This window comes from Geospiza fortis, unplaced genomic scaffold, assembly GCF_000277835.1.
Source record: "Geospiza fortis unplaced genomic scaffold, GeoFor_1.0 scaffold166, whole genome shotgun sequence".
Classification (NCBI taxonomy): Eukaryota; Metazoa; Chordata; class Aves; order Passeriformes; family Thraupidae; genus Geospiza; species Geospiza fortis.
The window spans coordinates 1,360,954-1,381,391 of record NW_005054310.1 but is presented as its reverse complement, the minus strand read 5'-3'; the positions used below and the strand labels follow the sequence as shown (position 1 = coordinate 1,381,391).

General features: G+C 39.1%; 1 protein-coding gene across 1 annotated transcript in view; it reads right to left on the bottom strand.

The window, feature by feature from the left end:
• Positions 1-9,047: 9,047 nt before the first annotated feature.
• Positions 9,048-20,438, bottom strand: part of LIN7A (lin-7 homolog A, crumbs cell polarity complex component) — a 28,267-nt gene continuing 16,876 nt past the window's right edge. The window contains exons 2-5 of the mRNA XM_031055596.1: positions 19,706-19,777; positions 17,150-17,359; positions 12,712-12,924; positions 9,048-11,158 (exon numbers count right to left, since the gene is read on the bottom strand). Coding sequence (XP_030911456.1) covers positions 12,712-12,924; positions 17,150-17,359; positions 19,706-19,765 — 483 coding nt within the window. The 5' untranslated portion in view covers positions 19,766-19,777 and the 3' untranslated portion in view covers positions 9,048-11,158. The remainder of the gene's footprint in view (positions 11,159-12,711; positions 12,925-17,149; positions 17,360-19,705; positions 19,778-20,438) is intronic.

The following is a 20,438-nucleotide window of genomic DNA, read 5'->3' as shown; positions in this document are numbered from 1 at the left end:
ATAGGTAAGATAAGGTAGGTACCTCCTTACTTAGCACAGTAGTTATTGATAGGTAGTAAGTGCATGGAGCTCTTGAAGAACTCTTCCTCTGGAGCCTAATTATTTTTTAAAAAACTGTGCCTATCTGTTTAGTCAGAAAGAAATCCACAGAGAAAATGTTGCTGAACACATGATAAAACCCTCCACTTAAAAAAAAAAAAATCAGATCCGTTAAAAAGAAATCAGTATGTCTAAAATATTAGAGTAAGATGCAACAGAGTTTATTTTCACATCCTTTTGAACCAGTAAAAATACCTGTGCACAGGCATACTTTATACATGCAGGTTTTAGCAAGTTCAGAGCTGAAAAATGGAGTCCATTTGGGGGAAGGAAGAAAACCAATATGACAGTATTACTAGATTCTTTACTTAAAATGACATAGGAGTATTTTGGGGGGGATTGGTCATGTGAATCTTCAGCCCTCATATAATTTTAATGATATGTAATCCTGGTATGTTATATGTAGATGTCTGTAGTGTCTCAGGCAAAGCTTTTGCCCATAGCTTTACCATCATACTGCTACAGGCGATTTTTTCAGAAAACTCAGGGCCTTTAGAGATGTTAGAGGCTCCTGGCAAGCAGCAGTTCTGCAAGGGTGAGATTCACCTGAATAGCTGTTTGATTCTAATCTTGAAGTTCACTTGGTTAAAGCTGTGAGCAACACCTACAACTGTTCTTCCTCTAATTACAGGAAGAAATGTGTCTGGCAAATATTTGGTGGTTTATGAATGCTTTTATGTTCCCTTTTCCTGTTTCCTTTTGAAAAGGAGAAAAGCAGTGTATAATCCAGTTGAAAATGTGGGTTATCTGAGAAGTGCCTGTGCTGTAAGAATTAGAGCATTGCCCCAATATTAAACAATCCTCTAAAATTTTCTGGTGATGTGCATGCTCAGGCAGGATTTGGCAGGTCAGAGCTGACGTCGGTGCTGTTCAGCATGGCAGACATGCAGACCTGGGCTCTAACTTAAAGCTGGAAGCAGGGAGAAGAACTTCTGGATTAATTTTGATGCTGCAATTCTCCCACTGCAATTAAATGAAATGAAGAACATGATAAGAGAAGGGAAAAAACCCCTGAATCCATATTGAAAGCATATGCTGTGCATCCGAGCCAAATGTGACTTAAATAGCCATAGCCTGAAAATTGGAATTTCTAAGCATAACCCCAATCCAGCAGAAAGTATAACACACAAATACTTATAAAATTAAAAATAATTCAGCAGCACCCAAAGATAAGAACACTGTAATATATATTATGTTGGTCTTAATAGAAGTGCCTACCTTCAAATGACACCCTGCACTTCTGTGGGCTTTTACTCCCTCTGGCTTCTCCAGAGAGGAGAAGCTGCTGCAGCTGAGGCCCTTTTGGGTGCAGGAATTCAAAGCTGAAGAATCCTTTTTCCAGTGGGATTATTCTTTTTATAAAGCTCTGTGTGTGTGCTGGAAAAGCAATTTATTTTGTCACTAATGTGGGATAAAGCATCATTATGCTTCTCAGCTGTCACTGGCGAGTATTTGAAAGTGGTAAATCTATTTTGGGCCCAGTAGTAGCTCTAATCATTCCAGTCTGAATAAAAAAAGTAGGAAGTACAGGCCACAGTCTGAACTCTGCTTCTCCACTCCCACCCACCATCTCCCCCCACAAAAAAAAAAATTCTGAAATTTAAGGGACAAATTTTTTACAGAATATAGGATTTTTTAAAAATTTCATTTCTCTTAAAATGGCATTCTTCTTCTGTACTTCTGCTGAAGTACAGAATTTTAAACACATGACTAAAAAAACCAAGTGTACTATTTAAAATATTGAAATATACAGGAGTTAGGCACTTTACAAAATCCTATGGCAGATGAAGGCTCAAATTCTCCAGAGGGATTAGGTGTTTAAATATAGCTGAGAATCAGAGACTCCAGGTCCAGCTGGGTTAGGGATGCCTGGTGCCAAGGGCCTTGTCCTTGTAAAGCTGTACAGAACACTGGGAATATGGGAAATTGTCAACATATGGGGAGAGGCACCTGGGCCCCAGTGTCATCTCTAGGAATACATAGTGTGAAGCAGGGCTCTGCCGAAATAGCAAGAATTTGATGAAGAACATGTCTTACTTAAGTGTCTTAATCTGGATTGGAATATAGTGTCTTTCCCCAGTCAAGATCAATCTGTCCATCTTTCTTTCTGTCTGTCTGCCTTTTCACCCTGTGCCCAAGCCCTGTGTTTCATGGTCTAAACAGGGACAAGTACTTCATTTACAAAGTAAAGGGGGATGTGCAATTGTTCCCCTTTTATTAACTGAGTTGTCACCTACAGCACTCACTCATGATGTGGGAAGATGAGTTTGTGCCCTTTTCTGCCTATGTTGAAGGGACTGTTTGGATTAGGAGAGAAAAGGGTGGGGTGTTTCAGGACCTGGTGTCTCCAGTGCATATTTGAATTGCATTACTGCATGGACTAAACTAGATGGTCCTTCCTTCAGCTTGCATGATGACTTTGGCTTCTCACACATTACATTTGCCCCTAAATCAGATTTCTGCTTCCTTTTCCTCCAGGTTTTGGGATGGATGAGTTGTGTGGCATGTTATCCTCTTTCTAAGGGCTCTGAGATCTTTTTGGTCACGTGTCTGGAAGCACTGTTACTACATGGCTAAACTGTTGGTGTTTCCCATCCTGCAAGGACAGCACATTCAGTCCTGTGCCAAGACCTCTTGTGTATGCTCAGACATGGTGGGAGCAGTCTGCTCATCCTCATTTTCATGTGTGTCCCTTGCAACATGTATTTTGGTCACAAAGGAGGCATACTTCTTGTTCAGCACAAATAGGCAGGGTCAGGACCTACAGCCCATGCCTCTTCTTCAGACTGGGTGGATATCCTGGAGCAAGAGCCTTGTAACCACTGGGCTGCTGAGGAAGGTGGATCTTTGTGGGCTGTGAACTGGAGCCCCTGTGACAGGAAATTCCATTAACTCTGTTGTGTTTTGGGTGGAGTGTGAGCAGTAGGAACAGTGAGGTCCTAATCCACCACAACTGTTTGCTGAATGACTTGGGTATTTCTTTGGATATTTCTAGACCTCTTTGCCTTCTAGAGGAGATCCTCTTGCCAAACCTCATCCTCTTAGGACAAGCTGGAGCTCTAGGACAATTACAACAAGGTTTCTGATAAACATCAAGTATACATACTGGAATAGCAATGTATAATAACTTATTCTCTGCCTTCGTCAAATATTGGAGGAAGTTTCTTTCCAGTGGTCACCGCACTTCGAATAGTTATGTCCAAGAATGATGACCAGGTTTGCATATTACTTGAAGCAACTGAGAGCATTGAATGAAAAACAAAGAGAAATCTGAGAATGCTGCAGGTATTTGTAACCTCTGTTGTTGAACTGAATTCTGACTCTGTGGGGAAGAAGGTTAATGAATTGAGGATGAAATAGCAGTAGCCTCAGGCACACATCTGGAGCATGTTGTTGTGTTATATCTCTTATATATCAGAGAAAATTCAGCTTCAAAGTGCAGTGTTGTGCTTAAGGACTGGTGACAGTCCTGGGATCTTGCAGCAGATCATAGAATGTGGGCATCTTTTTGCCAATCCTCAAGTTGTTCCTGGCTTGAATATCCTCAAAATGAATGTGTGTGTGGACAGTGACTCATGAATAACGCTGAAGAATACAGCAATGTCCAGGCAGAAATTTTTTGTCCTTTTGCTGCACCACAGCAAAAGCTGGTATAATCTGGCATGATTCCTTACACGCTTGCACTGTTCTGTGACCAGCATTTGTCTCTTGGTTGCCTTTTTTTTTTTAACCTCTATTCCCTAAAATACTGTAATTTGGAGTGACTTAAAGTGGTGGCAGTCACCCATGTCAGATTCCTGTGATTTTGTACATTTAAGAATGCTAAAGCAGCAAGGTCCATCTCACACTATATAGGATGCATCTAACCATTTATCCTGCTTGAACCTGCTTATCTCTTCCCTGAAAGGAAAAACTGATCAAAAAGTCTACTCTGCCTGAATAAATCAATCTGCTATTACTAGTTCACAACAAAGAGCCAGGCTGCTGTTTATACCTCTCAGAAGTTGTTGTGATGTGGAATGGCATCAAAATGCACAAAACCATTTTCCATCTGGGTCCCTGGGGAAGTGTGGATGCTGTCCTTATGCATTTAAACTGAGCCCTTTTTCTGCTGCTTCCCAAGCTTCTCAGTTATAAATAATGCTGATCCTGCTCCTCTACTCAGCCCTAGCAAAGCCACATCTGGAGTGCTGTGCCCAGTTCTGAGCTGCTCAGCACAAGAGTCATGGAGCTCCTGGAGCAGGTCAAGCAGAGGGCAACAAGGATGATGAAGGGACTGGATTACCTCTCTTGTGATGGGCTGAGGGAGCCGGCCCGTTCAGTTAAGTTGTTGATTCAGCATTGCCTGTGTCCTGCAGACACGCACAGACATCATTCTGTGTCTCAGTTACTGCCTACCATTTCATACAGTCAGAGTTTGCTTGCCTTCTGTGCACTGATCTCTGGCAGTTACTGTCATGTGGTAAAACTTTTTGTGCTCATCAGCTAAAATGTTGCAATTTGCAGCATCTAAAATTTAGGCTTCTTATTTAATATATTCTTGTAAGTTCCCTCTGTAGTGAATGAAGGAAAAGAGGCATTTCCCATTATTACTATGAGATGCAAGAGATATAACTACCCAATATATTTTCTTCAGTGACAAGTTGGGAATAGGATGCTCCTACAGACAAACCGAGAAGCCACAGTACTTTCAATGGAGAAAGTGAGACGGTGGTTCTTCACTGGCTGAAGGAGAAAACATTAAAGCTGAGATGGCAAAGGAGAGGGATGGAGGAGAATGATTAGAAAATTCTTCTTCCGTCTTCACTGGAAAAAAAAAGGTATTATATTGTGTCAGTAACCATTACATAGATGAGGTGAATCACCTCTTGGAGATGATTTTTCCCTCAGCAGCAGAGAGATGGTAGCTCCAATTAATTGCACCTTCACTGACAGTGGTCTCTGAAAATAAAGTGAGGTGTTCTACCTGACTTGTGAGTCACTTCAACTGTTTCAACAGTGAGTTTTACAGTCAAAGAAACATGCCAGATCTTCATGTGATTTGACACTTGGACCTATTTTTTCCCTTCTATTTTTTTTTCACCTTTAAAGATCGTCATTCTTTGACTCTTGGCTTACAGAGCAAACTTGCTTTAAGATTGCATTCATCTCCTCAGTAGGCCAGATCACCTGCATAGCTGAGCTGAATAATTTAATAAAGGCAAGATGACTGCATCTAAATCTTGCTTTGGAGGTGTACAAATTGTAATGCAGACAGCTGCTGAGGGTTCATTAGTTCAGCAAAGACACTGGCTGGAGATTCTTTTGTATTGCAATGAAATCACTTGCACTTCATTGGAGTTAATGACATTTCTCACATCCTTGCTCCATGCAGATTTAAATAATCATCCTAGAATTAGCCAGGGATACAGGGAAGAAACCAGCCTCAGCCACACCAGCCTCAGTGGAAGACTTGTTTACAGCTGTCAAGAGATTATTATTTAAAGCAATTGGCATGCATTCTAACAAAATATAATTTTGGCCTTACCTTGCCCTAAAGTCTAAATTTGGCAAACAGGCAGTCACACCAGATAATTCCAGGACGAGCACAGGTTTCCCGTTAGGAAACCTTCTTTGCCTAGTATTGTAACCTTTGTAAGAATCAGGGGGCTTCTAATGGAACTGGAGAACTTGGGCTGCTGTTAAGCACCATAGTCAGAGCATGAAAACTGAACAGGACATCTGGTCCTTAACAAACAGTGAAGGTTGTCAGAGCCTGGTCTTTAGCTCTGCAGCTTGCTGAAGGTAGGACTATTTTATAATATTGACTTCTTTCCTCTGCCCATTTAACTAAACAGTGGTGACAGTTTTCTGAGGGCTCCTGTATTTATTTGTCAAGCTTCTTGGTGCTTCCTGGGGTATTGCCTTCTCTCAGGCCTTTCAGAGAGGAATCTACCCGAGAATATAAGATGTGGTATACAAAATGTAGCTTCTAGATGGTTCTCCCTGCTGAAAAAAGGTGATGTCTGCATACTTAAGCTAAATATCAAAGCCTTGATTAAAGTTGTGGTGGAGGAAGAGAAAGAAATTACAGGAGTGTCTAGAAGGTGAGAAATAAAAATGCCTCTAGAGCTAATCCATAGATACACCTGGATCTAATGATCCAGGACTCTATTTGGGTGTCCCTCTGAGGAGGGTAGGCAGTGCCAGGTGGTGCCAGGCAGTGGTACAGACTGTTACCATCTTTGAGACAATCACAGCTACAACGGAAACCCAATTTCATGAATATCTTTAGCAAGTCCCCTGCTAAAAGCAGAGCAGCTGCCGCAGTGGGAGATTCATGGCTTGCATTGATTTGTTACTGCACCTAGTTTACACGGCTCCCTTCAGCAAGGCATGGAGATGTCCTTCATCTATGATTTACTTCAATGTAGATTACACACTTGCTTAGCATTGGGGACATTTTTTTCATCAGTACATGTATAATCCTCAGCAGCAGCAACAGCAGGTGAAGTGTGATCAGACCCTGTGTGCAGTCCAATACCATGTTAATATTTACATTAACCCTAGAATTATTACTCAGCTAAGAGTATTGCCTTTATTGGCATAATCCTATGCTACTTGCCATGCTTAACACAGGGAGTTAAGTTAACTCTTGTGGTGTTATTCTACATATAAATCGAGTTCAGTTCTGAACTGTCCACTCACTGTAAATGTGTGGCACTATTCTGGACGACTGCTGTGTACATCTCTGTGTGCAGCTTTGTAACGCTAGGAGGAAAGAAGCCCGCGGCAGTGATGGCAGAACGAGCAGCTCTCGGTGCCATGAGCATCGCTTTACACTAGGCGTCTCCCTCGGCATATTCATTCAGCTGCGAGCTCCGCCTGCCACACAGAGATGTTACAATCCAGCTTCACGCATCTCAGAGAGAGGAAGGAAGAGTTACTCCTCTACCCTATCAGCTCTTTATGATTTTGACAAAAGGAATTGCAATTGCTGAACCATATGCTTTTCCTGTGCTCCAAGAGTTGACAAGAATATGTGAAAACAACTATAGGAAAGCAAACGGAAAGATAATCAGAGGTTAAACTTCTATGTGACTTTTTTCCCTCTTGGATCCTGGCTGCTCCTTTTAGACATCTGCTTTTGTAATCTTTTTACTTAATCCTAGATAGCTGCAGGTTTTATGTTTCAGAACTGGGCAAGTTTTGCTATGACTTTTGTTATCCCAAATCCCTACGGTGGAAGTTTAATGGCTGTCATTTTTGTGCATCTCTGTTTGTAACCAGAAATCAAAAGCAACAGTTCATCTTTTTGGTTGCAGGTATTGTAAAATGCACACACACTAGCTCAGTGCTGGGGTGCCAGTACAGACTTCTGCTATTAGCATTCACAGGCTGAAGCTTGTTGCAATCTGCTTCTGTATGCATTACAACCAAAGCATCTTGCTAACAATACCTGTGCTGAGCTCTTAAATTTCTTAGAATGGTTCAGAACATACATCTGTAGTGACAGGAGCCTCCTTACGAACCAGAACATGTGCAAGGCATCTTGGCTGTCTGAGGCATGTAGAGTTTTAAGATTAGGGAATTCAAACACTGGGGACTTTTTATTTATTATTTCAAAGCTGTGTATGAATGTAGCAGCAACACCCCCTCAAAAGCCATTATTTATTCCAAGCTAGTAGTTTGTTTAGTAGTGGCTCTGCTTGTGATCTTTTTAACAGAATGCCTTACTATATTTTAAGATGCATGTCAGAGACAGGTGAAATGAATCACATTTAATGGATACCTCTAACTCTTGACTTAGGAAACAGTCAGTGTAAGATCCACAGCTTGATTTTGGACAGCTGAAGGTAGAGACAATGAATTCATCAAACATGTATCTAAATCTTTCTGCTCATTCAGACTTCATTGACTTCATGGACAAGCAGGGTTAACATGGGTCTGCTTGCAAGACTGTTTCAGCACGTCTCTAATTCAACCTGACCTTCTCATGGCTAAGCATAATGAGCTGTATGTCTCATCAGATGTGTACAGCAGGCAGCACATTCTTGCAAACTGGCCCAGAATACTCTCAGGTTTAGAAATCTGTTTTGTTTCATTGGATGCTGGATATGGAAATGGTCTCACTAATACTTATGGAGGGACAGTACTGCTTCTAGCTAATAATCCACTGCTTACACATGGAATGGTCCTTAGTACTTCCAGACACTTTTCTGCATAATTCTGAAATTCAAGCTAGTGAGCTTTTTGCTTTATCAAAGACTACGGAATTCTTCAATGCCTTATAAAGTGCCAGTCACATCAAATGTCACAAACAGATAAACTATGGCTAGCACAGCAGAGCCATCCACTTCACTAAGTAAATACCACCAACACTAAATTTCTATTATTATTAGATCCTGCATCTGTATCTTTGGTGTAAATGAACATGATGCAAGAGTGTGTAAACACTCCTTTGGCTACTGTAATAAAGAGACAAAAAAGGCATCTTGGATTTCTAACCTCAGTTTGCTGCCACTGCAGAGAAACATGAGGGGGAGCCCCAAAGGTAAATATAGGCAATAAAACTCAGTAAGTTGACTGAAAGAATATCAGTTTAGTGTAGTGTAAAAGCAAATGCCAGGAGACCAATCAGTTAAAATACAATGCACAAATAGCTGCAGACCTGAATGTGGAAAGGGCTGTCTTCCCTGCACTTCTTCTGGATACTAATTCAGCTCATGTGCACACGTGGAAGTACCATGTTAAATCAGGACTAAATACATTTAAATCACAAATGAAAATACTGGCTACAACCAAAACCACATCACAGGCTTAGGGACAGCGGTTATTTTGTGATTAAGTAGCTGTATCTTTTATTGATCAGTAAGGGGCATGAAAAGCAACAGAAAGCTATTTCTTCCTGTTTCTACTTCAAAGTCATTGACAGTTCTTACTGTTAAATGTTGGTGAAGACTAGAATGTTAATTTTAATGTGTATAAATAATTTATTCAATAATAATATATGAAAATGAATTTTATATGTTTCTCTATATGAATGACAGTCTATTATTGAAATTTATTAATCAGCACATTCCACTCAAATTTTTTGAGGAAGAGGAGGGAAGGAGGTTGAGAGGCAGTTTGGAAAAATGCAGTACAGTGGGCTGACTAAACCTGAATACTTGATCTCTGAAAATGCAGCTACCAGTGTAATCCAAATCATACTGATGAGATACATGACAGTTATATGAAGTCATAATAACAACTTAAAAACTTTCAATATTAATAGCAATGCCTGTTTGAGAACAGTTTTAAAATAGGTACGTACAATTTTATTAAGTATAAAAAGACACCGTGCAGAGCACAATACAATATATTTCATCTTCAGTTCTGGTAGTTCTCAAGCTCCACTCTCTTAATTGATATTGTCACCAATGGTCGCTGAATATCATTACCTCACTGTATAAAATGAGGCTTCTCTAGATGAATTCATGCTGTTTGGTCTTAACATACAGTAATTTCCTTTCAATGGCTACTTACACTGATCAAACACTGTCAAGACTGTTGGCTAGCCTGCATTTGGTTTCTAACAGATGCTATGATACTGCCAATTTACCCTGTTTAGCTTTCTCTCTCTGTTTGAGAAAAGACCCTCCGATATATGAATTGTTTCTGACTTTGTTCCAAGTCCATAACCAGAACACTATTTCCGACCATTTGTACATTCCATTCTGCACATTATTGAACTTTCACTGACATCAGCAGGAGTTTCCAACATGCAATGACTGTATGGTTTTCCCCTAATCCCCTTTTGTCCCCCAAGTCTTTTCGAATGAAGCATAGAAGGCATGTAAAATGGATCTTTTTTTTTAAGGATTTGAGGGTCCATTTTCTTATTTTCTTGAAAGCAGATGACATTTATGGCCTTCCAGCTTTGACTATCTTCTTTGGAAAAGCAGACATGTAAACTTAAGAACTTACAGATTTTGCTTGCACATTCCAGTTCAGTTTAATTAAAAAAAAAAAAAGTCAGACTGTAATTTCAAATTGATTTAAATGATAATGTGTGAGTCCTAAAAGAAACAACTTACATTTCCTCCTCTCTAAAATATATTAACATTAGACTGGAAAATAAATTAAACAATACAGAAGTGCAGAAATTATTCTATCACAGTAATATCTGCCAAACAAAGCTTGGTCTTTTGCTAACATTAGCTTACTACATTTGCAATACATGCTAAGCAAAGACCCTACTTTTCTAACAGGTACATTCAGACAATATATATTTTATTGAATAAATATATAATATATCCAGTTATAGATTTCTGAATAGTAACTATAATAGATACAAGCAATACCTACGTTTAAAAATACAGTTCTAGGCTTCCCTAACTTTACTACTAATAAAATTAAAGTTGACCTAAAACTTTCTCACTCTGTTGATGCATAATAAAATATATGGAAACACCAAGAGTAAAAAGCCAATTGCTTCTACAAATGGAATACTTTATAAATATAGTAAATTGCTATTTCCAGAGGGAAATCTGAAAATTATAAACAGGGAGTTAGGTTAAAACAGCTCTACCAGATATAGTACAAAGTGGTTATGAAGCGTGATGTACAAGTTTGATGTCTGTGGCAAAATTCTGAACTGATGGTTTTTCATTTTTGGAGATAACTGCAGAGAAAGATCCTGCTCTCAAAAGCAGCCAATCTTAACCTCCCTAAACAAAACTTTCAGTGACTAGAGAACGCCAACTAGAAATTTGTCAGAGTAAGGAGTGCAAGATGAGATCAAACAGAATTATTTGGAAGCCCTGGACTTCACTGTTTCATAGGGTTTACCAATCATGCTGTTCTCATTGGGAATAGAGTCACAGAAGCAAAAGGTATCTGTGACCACTGTGTGCTGAAAAGCCTTATCATGATGGTGCCCTCCCTACAACTCACTTTTGTCTGGTACTGTACATTCTCCAGATGAATTCTGTTTCATGTTCCTGTAGTTGTTTTCTTTTGCTGGAATACTAGAGTACAGCTCTGGTTGCCTGATTACTGAACTCTTGATTGAGGCCTCTTCTTTCTTGAGAACAACCTAGAATTGAAGAAACACACTGCTCAGAGCAAGCAGAAAGAATTGAGGAATTAAGCTGGTGGCTGTCTCTGCCTGCCACTTCTCCCTTTCAATTTAAAATCAGCAAAAATTCCTTACTTGCTAATGAAATGATTTAGGCGACTGAAAAAAATTAAAAACTTCATGTGTATGTCTGTCTCCTGCAAAAGCCTTAGTTTACTTAGAAACCCCAAACTTACTTCATGAAATACTACTGTTTATACCTCTTGTCTGAGTAGAGGCTCTGAGGTGGAATTCAAAACATTCTCAGGGCCCTTGTTTGCCCCAACAAATCTGGAATACTGGTGGTCACAGGACAGGGTGTTTACAAGGTGGGTGTTTTCCCCTGAATACCAACAGAGGTCAGTGTCAACACTGATAAGGATGAAACCATCACTGGGAGCTTCAGATTTTGACCATTTGGGGACTTTCTGAGTCACTTATTGACTCTTTTAGTACATGTATACTGTTTTGGGAACAAACAGTTATGAGATGAGGGTTGGGATTTAAATCATTGGGACATGCTTCCTACTTGATTTTTATTTAGGCAAATGGAGCATATCTATAAATGTATTCATAGCACAAACTCTCACTGATTTCAGAAAAACTGCATATACAGAGAACCTCTGAACCTCACACACCACTGGGAGACTTGCAAGCCTCTTGAAAGTTATTGTGATTTTGAATGTCAGTTAAGAGTGAAGGAAATACTTCCTACCAAACTGTATCCAAAAGCAAGCACTTAGAGATGCCCTGCAGAGTAACCAGAATGAAGTAAGTGTTCCCTGTGGCAAGGAAGAGGCTTCAAAGACTTTTCTTCACCTACCACCAGCAAATCTTGAGGTTTCATTGTAGAGTTGTAACAGATTAGTTGAAAATGCTTTAAACTGTCTAAACCTGGTGGCATATTCTTATTTGTCACAAACGCTCTGGTTGTTAATACAAAAAAAACATTCCCAGGACTCCTTTCACTTACAGATAAGCCAGAAGTGCATAGTGGCTTTTGATCTCAGGGTTATCAGTTGGAAACTGGCTCCAGAATTTTCTAGTGCCTTTAACCTGTTGTCAAAATGCATCTTTACTGGGAAAAACCATGTGGAAATGTACCGAAGAATGAGCTCTGCTCATCCTGGCAGTATGTGCTGGCTGGGTCCCCAAGGGTACCTCCAAGGCCCCCAAGGGCCTCTGACTGCCCCCCTTGTGGCTCCCTCCATCCTGTCCACAGCCCAGGACCTCATGCCAGCCACCAGAGCTGCCATCTCCTGCCCCAGCAATGCCCCAGCAGGGCTATCCTCCATCTCAGCATAGCCCTGCCCTGCCCAGCCATGGGGTGCCACTAAACTGGGCCCACTGTGGGCTCATGTCCCAGACTGTCTCTATCCCCAGGCAGGTGCCCAGGCCTGAGGCTGCCCTGCTCCTGTCTGGGGCTGAGATGGGCTCTGGCAGCAGACGCTGCCCTGACAGACCCCTGCGAGTGGCTGGCCCAGGTGGGGTGCTGCCAGAGGACTCTAGGGAAGAACACTGAATCCTCTCACCTACGACATATGGTTTTGCTGTGTAGTTTGCTGCTGCTGCTGCTGCTGAATGAGCAGCTGCTGCTGTTGCCGGCGCCGGGCTGTTCTCAGCTTTTCGAAGCGAGCCTCCATCTCCTCCAGCACCTTGGGAGTGTAGCGCACCACCAGCTTCACGCTGTCCTTGGCCGCCTTCAGCAGCTCCACTGCCTTCTCGTGGTGCTCTCCTTCCACACTCTGCGAGCAGGGAGAACAGATTTAATAGTGAAAATAGTGCTTTGATCCAGAGCTGTGTCTTTTTCATATGGAAAGTGTGGCAGAGTTTTACACAGTTTCCACACCTTACAATTTTTAAGGGACCACTAAAAAGAAAGCATTAAGTAAGACATGCACTGCTGGGCATGTATTAATTTTCAAGCCCCATCTTCTATGCTATTGTTGCTTGGAACAGTAAATTTCCAGAACAAGGAGGTGACTCAGCTGTTAAATAGAGTATTCAATTTCTACCATTAAGTGGACTGACTGGAGTCATATGCCTTTTAGGCACATGCATTGTTACACACCTTAAGAAAAAGGGAAAAATTTTCTATTGGTGCACGACTGTCCACATGTCGTAGGACATATTCCAAACCCGAAAGTATCTCTGCACAGAAAAAACCTCAACAGCCTGAACATCTGTGACCTTCACATGAGTTTTAAATAATCTAAAAATAAGTCTTTTTCTTCCGATTTAAAATAAACCAAAGTTTTACTACCTGCTGTGTTTTAAAACTCTTATGTATTTTGGAAATGTAAGTCTTGAGAGAAAGAGTACAAATAGAATTGTTTTATATTTCCCTTTTTGCTTGTAAATCATGGTCAGAATGGCATGGCATGGACATTCAGAGGAAATGAGAGGATATTCAGTGGTGTCATTTTGGTTTTGCCATGTAACAGCATGAACTTAGAACAGGCTATGAATAAGCACTGTAACCTCCCAAGCTACATGCAGTAGAAACATTTGTTTGCTCGCAAAATGCTGGATGGTTCTTATTAACACCAATAAGAAATTCTGATTGTTCTGCGGGGGAATAATAAGATGGGGTATTTTAATACTTCATTCAACAACCTAGCAAACTGCATTGAATTCATGCTTGTTTGTTTTCTCTCCTGGTTGTCCCCAGCCTTGTTCTTACAGTTTAGACAGTATTTTTTAAATAGAAATGAACGGTTTGACTTTGTTGCTATCGAGGTCAATGGAAAACTCCCATTGATCTGAATGGTAACGATGCAGAATTAAGACTAATGCTCTGAGCCATAACCAAAGAGGGGACAAAACCAACAGCAAACATAGTGCTGCTAAATATAAATCCTGCTCTCTGAACACACCTCACTCAGATCTTGACAACCACAGTTTTCTGCTCTTATTAATACAATGGTTAAACTTGCTCTTAATGTCTTTATTGCTGCTTGCACTCCAGTTTTCAAGGTATTACAGAAGTGAAATAGAGCAGGAGAAGGAAAGGGCAAAGGGAGATGTTTTGCTGTTGAAATGCTTCTGCCTCTGCAAACCTCTAAGGCTGGGCTGGCAAAGGACTCCTGCTGGTATCAGTCATTCCTCTACAAGGTACTTTGCTGACTGGATTATGCTGGTGGGGGACATTGCAAGGATCTGACACACTCATGTTACTATAAAACTGCCCACCTAATGGGTAAAATTGTTTTTGAAAGCATATATTTACTTAACATGTTATTTTTTATTACATATACTTATATACACTTATTCCTTTTTCCATTATTGCATCGGCAGATTGCATGAAAGAGAAGGATGAAAAACATTATAGAGACAAGAACAGCTGAAAGAACTGCAGATATTGTGTGGGCAAATACCAGCAATTACTCTATCCTGGTTCACAGACTTGCCATAAATCTAGAAGAAAAAAAATTCACTTTCCTGAAGACAAAAAAGAACATCTGCTAGCCCACAAGTTGGGAGACTAAGAAGAATATTTCTATTAGGTATCCCTACAGAAATACTTGGTTGACAAATTAGTCATTATAAATCTATTTTGCATCCTTTCTGTATCTGACTCACACAAGGTATCTGACAAATGCAGAATCTTTGCCAGATATCAACAGGCACCAGCAAGTGTTTTTGTCGAGCCATCTGCAGGGCTTACTGCTTTCAATTTCCTTTATTTTTAGGGGGTGTGGGACAAAAGTATGTAAAAAATCCCCAGCATAATGAGAAAACACTGTTTTTTAACATGCAGCGAAACAGCTCAAGGAACACTCTTCCCAGTCATGCTGGGATAACAAATCTGGATTCTGAACACACAGCTCTAATTTTATGTTCCTAATTATAAAGTTGGATAACCATCAGTGATTGAGCACAAACAAGTTACAGATATTTTATTTCATGTCCCACCACTGAACTGTCTGTTCTATTGTACATATTGTACATTATTTGCTTTTCTCCACCTAAATTAAGAGAACCACAGAGTAAGTCCCAGAGAAGAATGCTAAATTTAGATATTTTTTGTCCTGTCTCAAGCTTGTTCACAACAAATAATCACTTCTATAATTTTTGCCTTTTTACACATTATATTGTGTGGGATAATTTAGCCCAAGACTGGTTTATGAACAGTTGCTCACTACTGTGAAGGTTGACAGAGAACTTGTAGATGTCCCATCCCTGGAAGTTCAAAGTCAGTTTGGATGGGGTTCTGAGCACCATGCTCTAGTGGTAGGTGCTCCCACCCCGGGTAGGGGGCTTGGAACAAGATCATTTTTAAGGTCCTTTCAACCCAAACTGTGCTATGATTCTGTGATTGTTTCAAGTATGCAACTTGAAACTTTGAATTCTGTTGTTTACACTCTGAATACAAAAATACTTCTTTTGCATCTCTAAAGCAACTTTCTCTTGTGCCCACATGCAATTGGGAATTTTGTACTGTGTTTTTTGCTGCATTACCTAAATAGATATTCTAGAGTGAACACACCAAATTTTTGACTGGAGAATCATAAAATAGAGGTGACAAGAGGGTCAAATTCAATATAGTTTGACATCTGAATGTTCACCACTTTCCTCTCTGGTCCTTGTCTAGACACTGTTGACAGTAAAAGGATTTTTCAAGAACCATCCATCGATTAGAAAAATTGAAACTATTTTCACCTTTTTAATCACTTGTTGAAAGAAACAACCACAAAAATCTATGGTTAACTTTAAATCAGTGTAAAGTTTAAACAACCAACTTCCTAAAGTATTCCATTTAGTTCTTTTCATTGAAGACTAAATAATCTTTTCAGTGGGTTTTTCTTTCCTTTCTTATTGCTATTTGGTACAAGCAAGTTTTCAGAAATAGTATTTCTCTTTTGAGACCATGATAACTGATAGAAGAAGTGGTAAAAAGTCTGTCTGAAGTATTACCCTAAATGTTTTGTTACAAGAGAAAGGGAATAGCTAGTATTGAGAGAAATACATGAAAACATAGAACATTTTTATTGTTTTTCACCTTGCAACAACGAAGAAATTTAAGTTTTAAAGTCTTAGATTTCTGACTGAACTCAGAAACTGCTACTCTGTGCCTTTGATGCATTTAAATACAAGGTCAGATGAAGGTTTACATGGAAAAAGACTTACACGTTCACAAAGTGAAGGGTAAGGTTATGTGAATGAGTATTCTAATCTTTTCAATACTTTCATTTTGCTTTGTGTGCTCTTTTAAAAAGTAATGTAAAGGCAGAATTTAACCTGTATCATGGAGTCAGAGCCTTATGTATCCTCTAGTCCAACAGCCCTTTTTTTTTTTACCTCCATGTTGACATTCACGGTGAAATTACTACAAAATACTCCAGCTTGATTTACATGAAAAATGACCATGAAAAAAATGTACCATTTTACCAAGCATACATGCTCCCTGTATGGGAGCATTTGTACTGCTGATTTCTCTGACAAAGATATCACAGCTGGATGAATATCACTAAAAGAAATCTAGAATGTACCCTCCACTGCAAATCAGCACCAAATGTGCTTACCAAATTTCTTTCAATTTTATGTGTTGAGAGCCTTTGAAGGTCACAAGACTACAGAAGTGCCATTGTGTCATCATTGTGCTTGGAAAGGGCTGTGTGCCTTGAAGGCTACAAAATGAAAGAACGACAATCTGTTATTAAGCTTTTACTGCAAGAGGAATTTGCTGAATTATCAATTATCATTAAGGACGTAGGTTCCTTGTAAATTAGGCAGGTGGTGTGGATTTGAAATGAAGCTCTTCAAGTACTCTCCATTACAACAGAAATTATAATGGCACAAAATTGTTGGTGGAGCTCTGTCTCATTGCACCACAAACGCACACTGAAGGTCTCTCACAGAACTAATTATTTTTGTTTCGTGTGGCTGCATTTTAAATCATGATGTTAGAACAGCTGTGAAAAATGAAAATCCAGATGAATATGAAAGCTCTATCAAATTTCCACATACCACTCCATTAACTGAAAGCAGTTGGTCCCCACGCTTGAGCCCACCATGCCTTTCTGCCACTCCTCCAGGAATGATGCGAGAAATATAAATAGGTGAATTTTGTTCCTTTCCTCCCATGACATTAAAGCCCAGGCCTTCCTCAGTCTTTGGCAGCTCCACCACTCGCGGGTGTGAATGGCCTTCACTCGCAGCAAATGCAGCAACTGTTGCCTGGAAGAAAAAAATGATTGATTTGGCTATTTAAGGGTAACAGTGATAGACACTTTGTTGTTCATTTGCAGGAAGAATTCCTTCCTGTGAAAACATTTCAGGATCTTACTATGACATTTTCTGATTATCTGAAAATATTTTAAAAACTAAGTTCTATGCCAATGTTTCTGAAATAAAGGAATAAACAGAGGAACAAAGAGTTAGGTGACTTGTCAAAGATAATACAGAAAGTTACCAGCAGTGCCAGAAGCAGGCACCAGGAAGCCTTACTCTGTGGTGGTACATCCTTATGATCATTAGTGCATTTCTTCTTTGCCTTTTCACAGGGAGAAAATTTATCCCTGTCGGGTAAGATAATGGAATCTCTAATGTGTTCCTAGTTGAAATTAAGTGGATGAATTGAATTTTTAACTCTCTGCTTTGCTTTCAGACTTATGGAATTATTTATTTTAAATCCTCAGATTATATTATTAAATTAAAAGTTGAGTTTATAATCTTTGTGAAGTCTTGCAAACTAAGTAACTTCTGGAACAGGAATAAGAGGTTTATATTTTATAATTATGTCAAAACTTCTACGGAAAAATTAAATCTTAAGACAATAACAGATACATAAATCAATTATAAAAAACTAGATTGTTTAACTTATTCCAGGGGAAAAAAGAAAGAGAAGTAACATACTGTAAAGCTTGCATCCACGAAAATATTACATTTATACTTGATTTTTCACTACAAGCATTTTCTTACTTATTGGTCTTAATAAATCATTAAATAAACATTAACAGAATATTTTATAGTTTTTAAAATGTGTTTGTAGTTCAAACTGCTTGAACAATTTTGCATCACGCTAATATTTCTGAGCATCCTATAATGCTTATGCTTAATCGAAGCTAATGGATGATGTGATATAATGGATCATTCCAAATTACATGTTTTTGCACATGCAGAACTTGTCATCATGCATACATATTATGTTAGACATGAATGCACTAGGAGAATGAAATGCAGACAGCCCAGAAATAACCAGGAAATATTGCACTATTGAAACAATGCTCTGTAACCTGCTGTTCTATATGAGTAAGAAATGAGAATGGGAAACACTAATTGGACTTCTCCCCATTTACTAAAAAACATAGCAATAATTTCTATGTTTATCTGCAGTGTAAACAAATCAGGATTTCATATACACATTTCTCCACATAGAATGAAAGATCTTACAAAATTTACATTGACCATTAACTTTCAATTAGAAGGTTAAAATAAGAAAAATGGCCTACAGAAAAGAAAGTCCTATTTAATATGGAAAATACGCTGCAATTTAGAGTATATTAGGCTATTTGCTGCTATTATAGAGCTTGCTTCCCTAAAATACTCTTATATCATCTTGTAACACACTCCCAACCTTCCTCTTCTCATACAGCTTTAAATTAAAATCTCTGAGCATAAATACTTAATGGTAAGAGATCTTAGTTCCACTAGGACTTCAGGGAGTTTATGTTCACAGGAAGGGGACCATAAAGAAGTATCTCTAAAAAATTTATGGGTTTTGCAATTTATTTTGCATAGAATCTGCTATACCACATAAAAGACTGTTTTGTGCAAAATGATAATGGGAAAAAGAAAGCCATGGTGGACCCTCTTGTTGGGAAGCATCTATGTTTGTGCATGTTATGAAATACAGAGCATATTTCATACTGGCACATAGAATGGGTTCTTTCATGGTTGTGTGAAACCCTTATCATTTCAGCAGCAGCAGTAACAGAGCTGTCATTGTCTTAGGATATAAGAAAGGCAGGTCCACATGGACAAAGAAACTGTATTTTATTAAGACAGGCAATGTATCAGAAAAAAACCCCGGGCTTACATTTAGCTGTGGAGTCAATAAAATGTTGATCAGGCCATTTCTGTCACTGTTTATCCTTACCACTTACTCAGTACCTACAGTTTTCCCATTAGTTAAAAGGGGAATTTTGATTGTTTAGTTTCTACCTCCCAAATAACTGTGTCCTCTCTGGATGAGATGTATGGGAAACCAGTCCATTAAAATATTGGTTGTTGCAGGCAGACTGCTATAGAAGAACCAGTAGATTTGCTTTTGCAAAGCAACTTTTCAAAAAGCATCATATTCCATAAAATCATTCTCTTTTCTTAAGCTACAGAAGCAGCATAAAGGTTGAAATTTTCCATTATGATTGTTACCTGGGAAGTAGCACTGGTTCTAGACTCTGGGCTGCCACTGATGTCTAAATTTTCTTACAGTGTACACACGAATACCTGAAACACACACGCGCACAGTCAATTACTAGATCACTTTGGTAACACGTATTTCAACAGCTGCACGTATCCTACCTTTGCAGTGGCCCTGGCTCGGAATTCGGGGCAGCCATTAACAGTTATGGTTTCATGCATGTATTGATACACCTAAAATGTTCATGAAAATAAAATGAAATTAATTATAGGAGCAAAACAAGGACTTTATTTTAACCCAGACAGGAGAGTCCCTTTCCCTCAAAGAACTAACATCCATTAATGCTGTATTCACACAATCACAAAATCAAGTGTCTGCTAAACTTGAGCAGGCTTAAGTTAACAGAGAACATCAATCTGTGTTTCTCACAATAATTTCCAAACTTAACTTTACAACTTCCAACACAACTCCCTTCCATTCTCTAGCAAGTAGTTTCCTAAACCCAGCCAAGTTCTATGTTTTCAAAAATTCATGTTTCCAGGCAACTGACTTGAATGCAAATGATCTGAACTGACTTGAGTGGTGCCTCAGCTTCCAACAATGACTTCTTTGGTCTCTAAACTTTCTTATGAACTAAAAGACTCAGGAAACTGATGCTAAAAAAATATGTAAGCTGCTCAGCATACAGAAGAAGAAAAATGCTGCTCAGCTGAAGAATGGAAGTAAAAATAGCTCTAGAGAAAGGTGACAGTACTACCTTCCATCAACCACAACCAGGAATGTGAAAAGGGTTGACAGTCTGGTAGGTCTGGTCAGGCATGGTCAATGAGTAAGATTATCCTTTAAAAAGAAATTGTACATACACATAAATTACATAAAATCACAATGCCAATA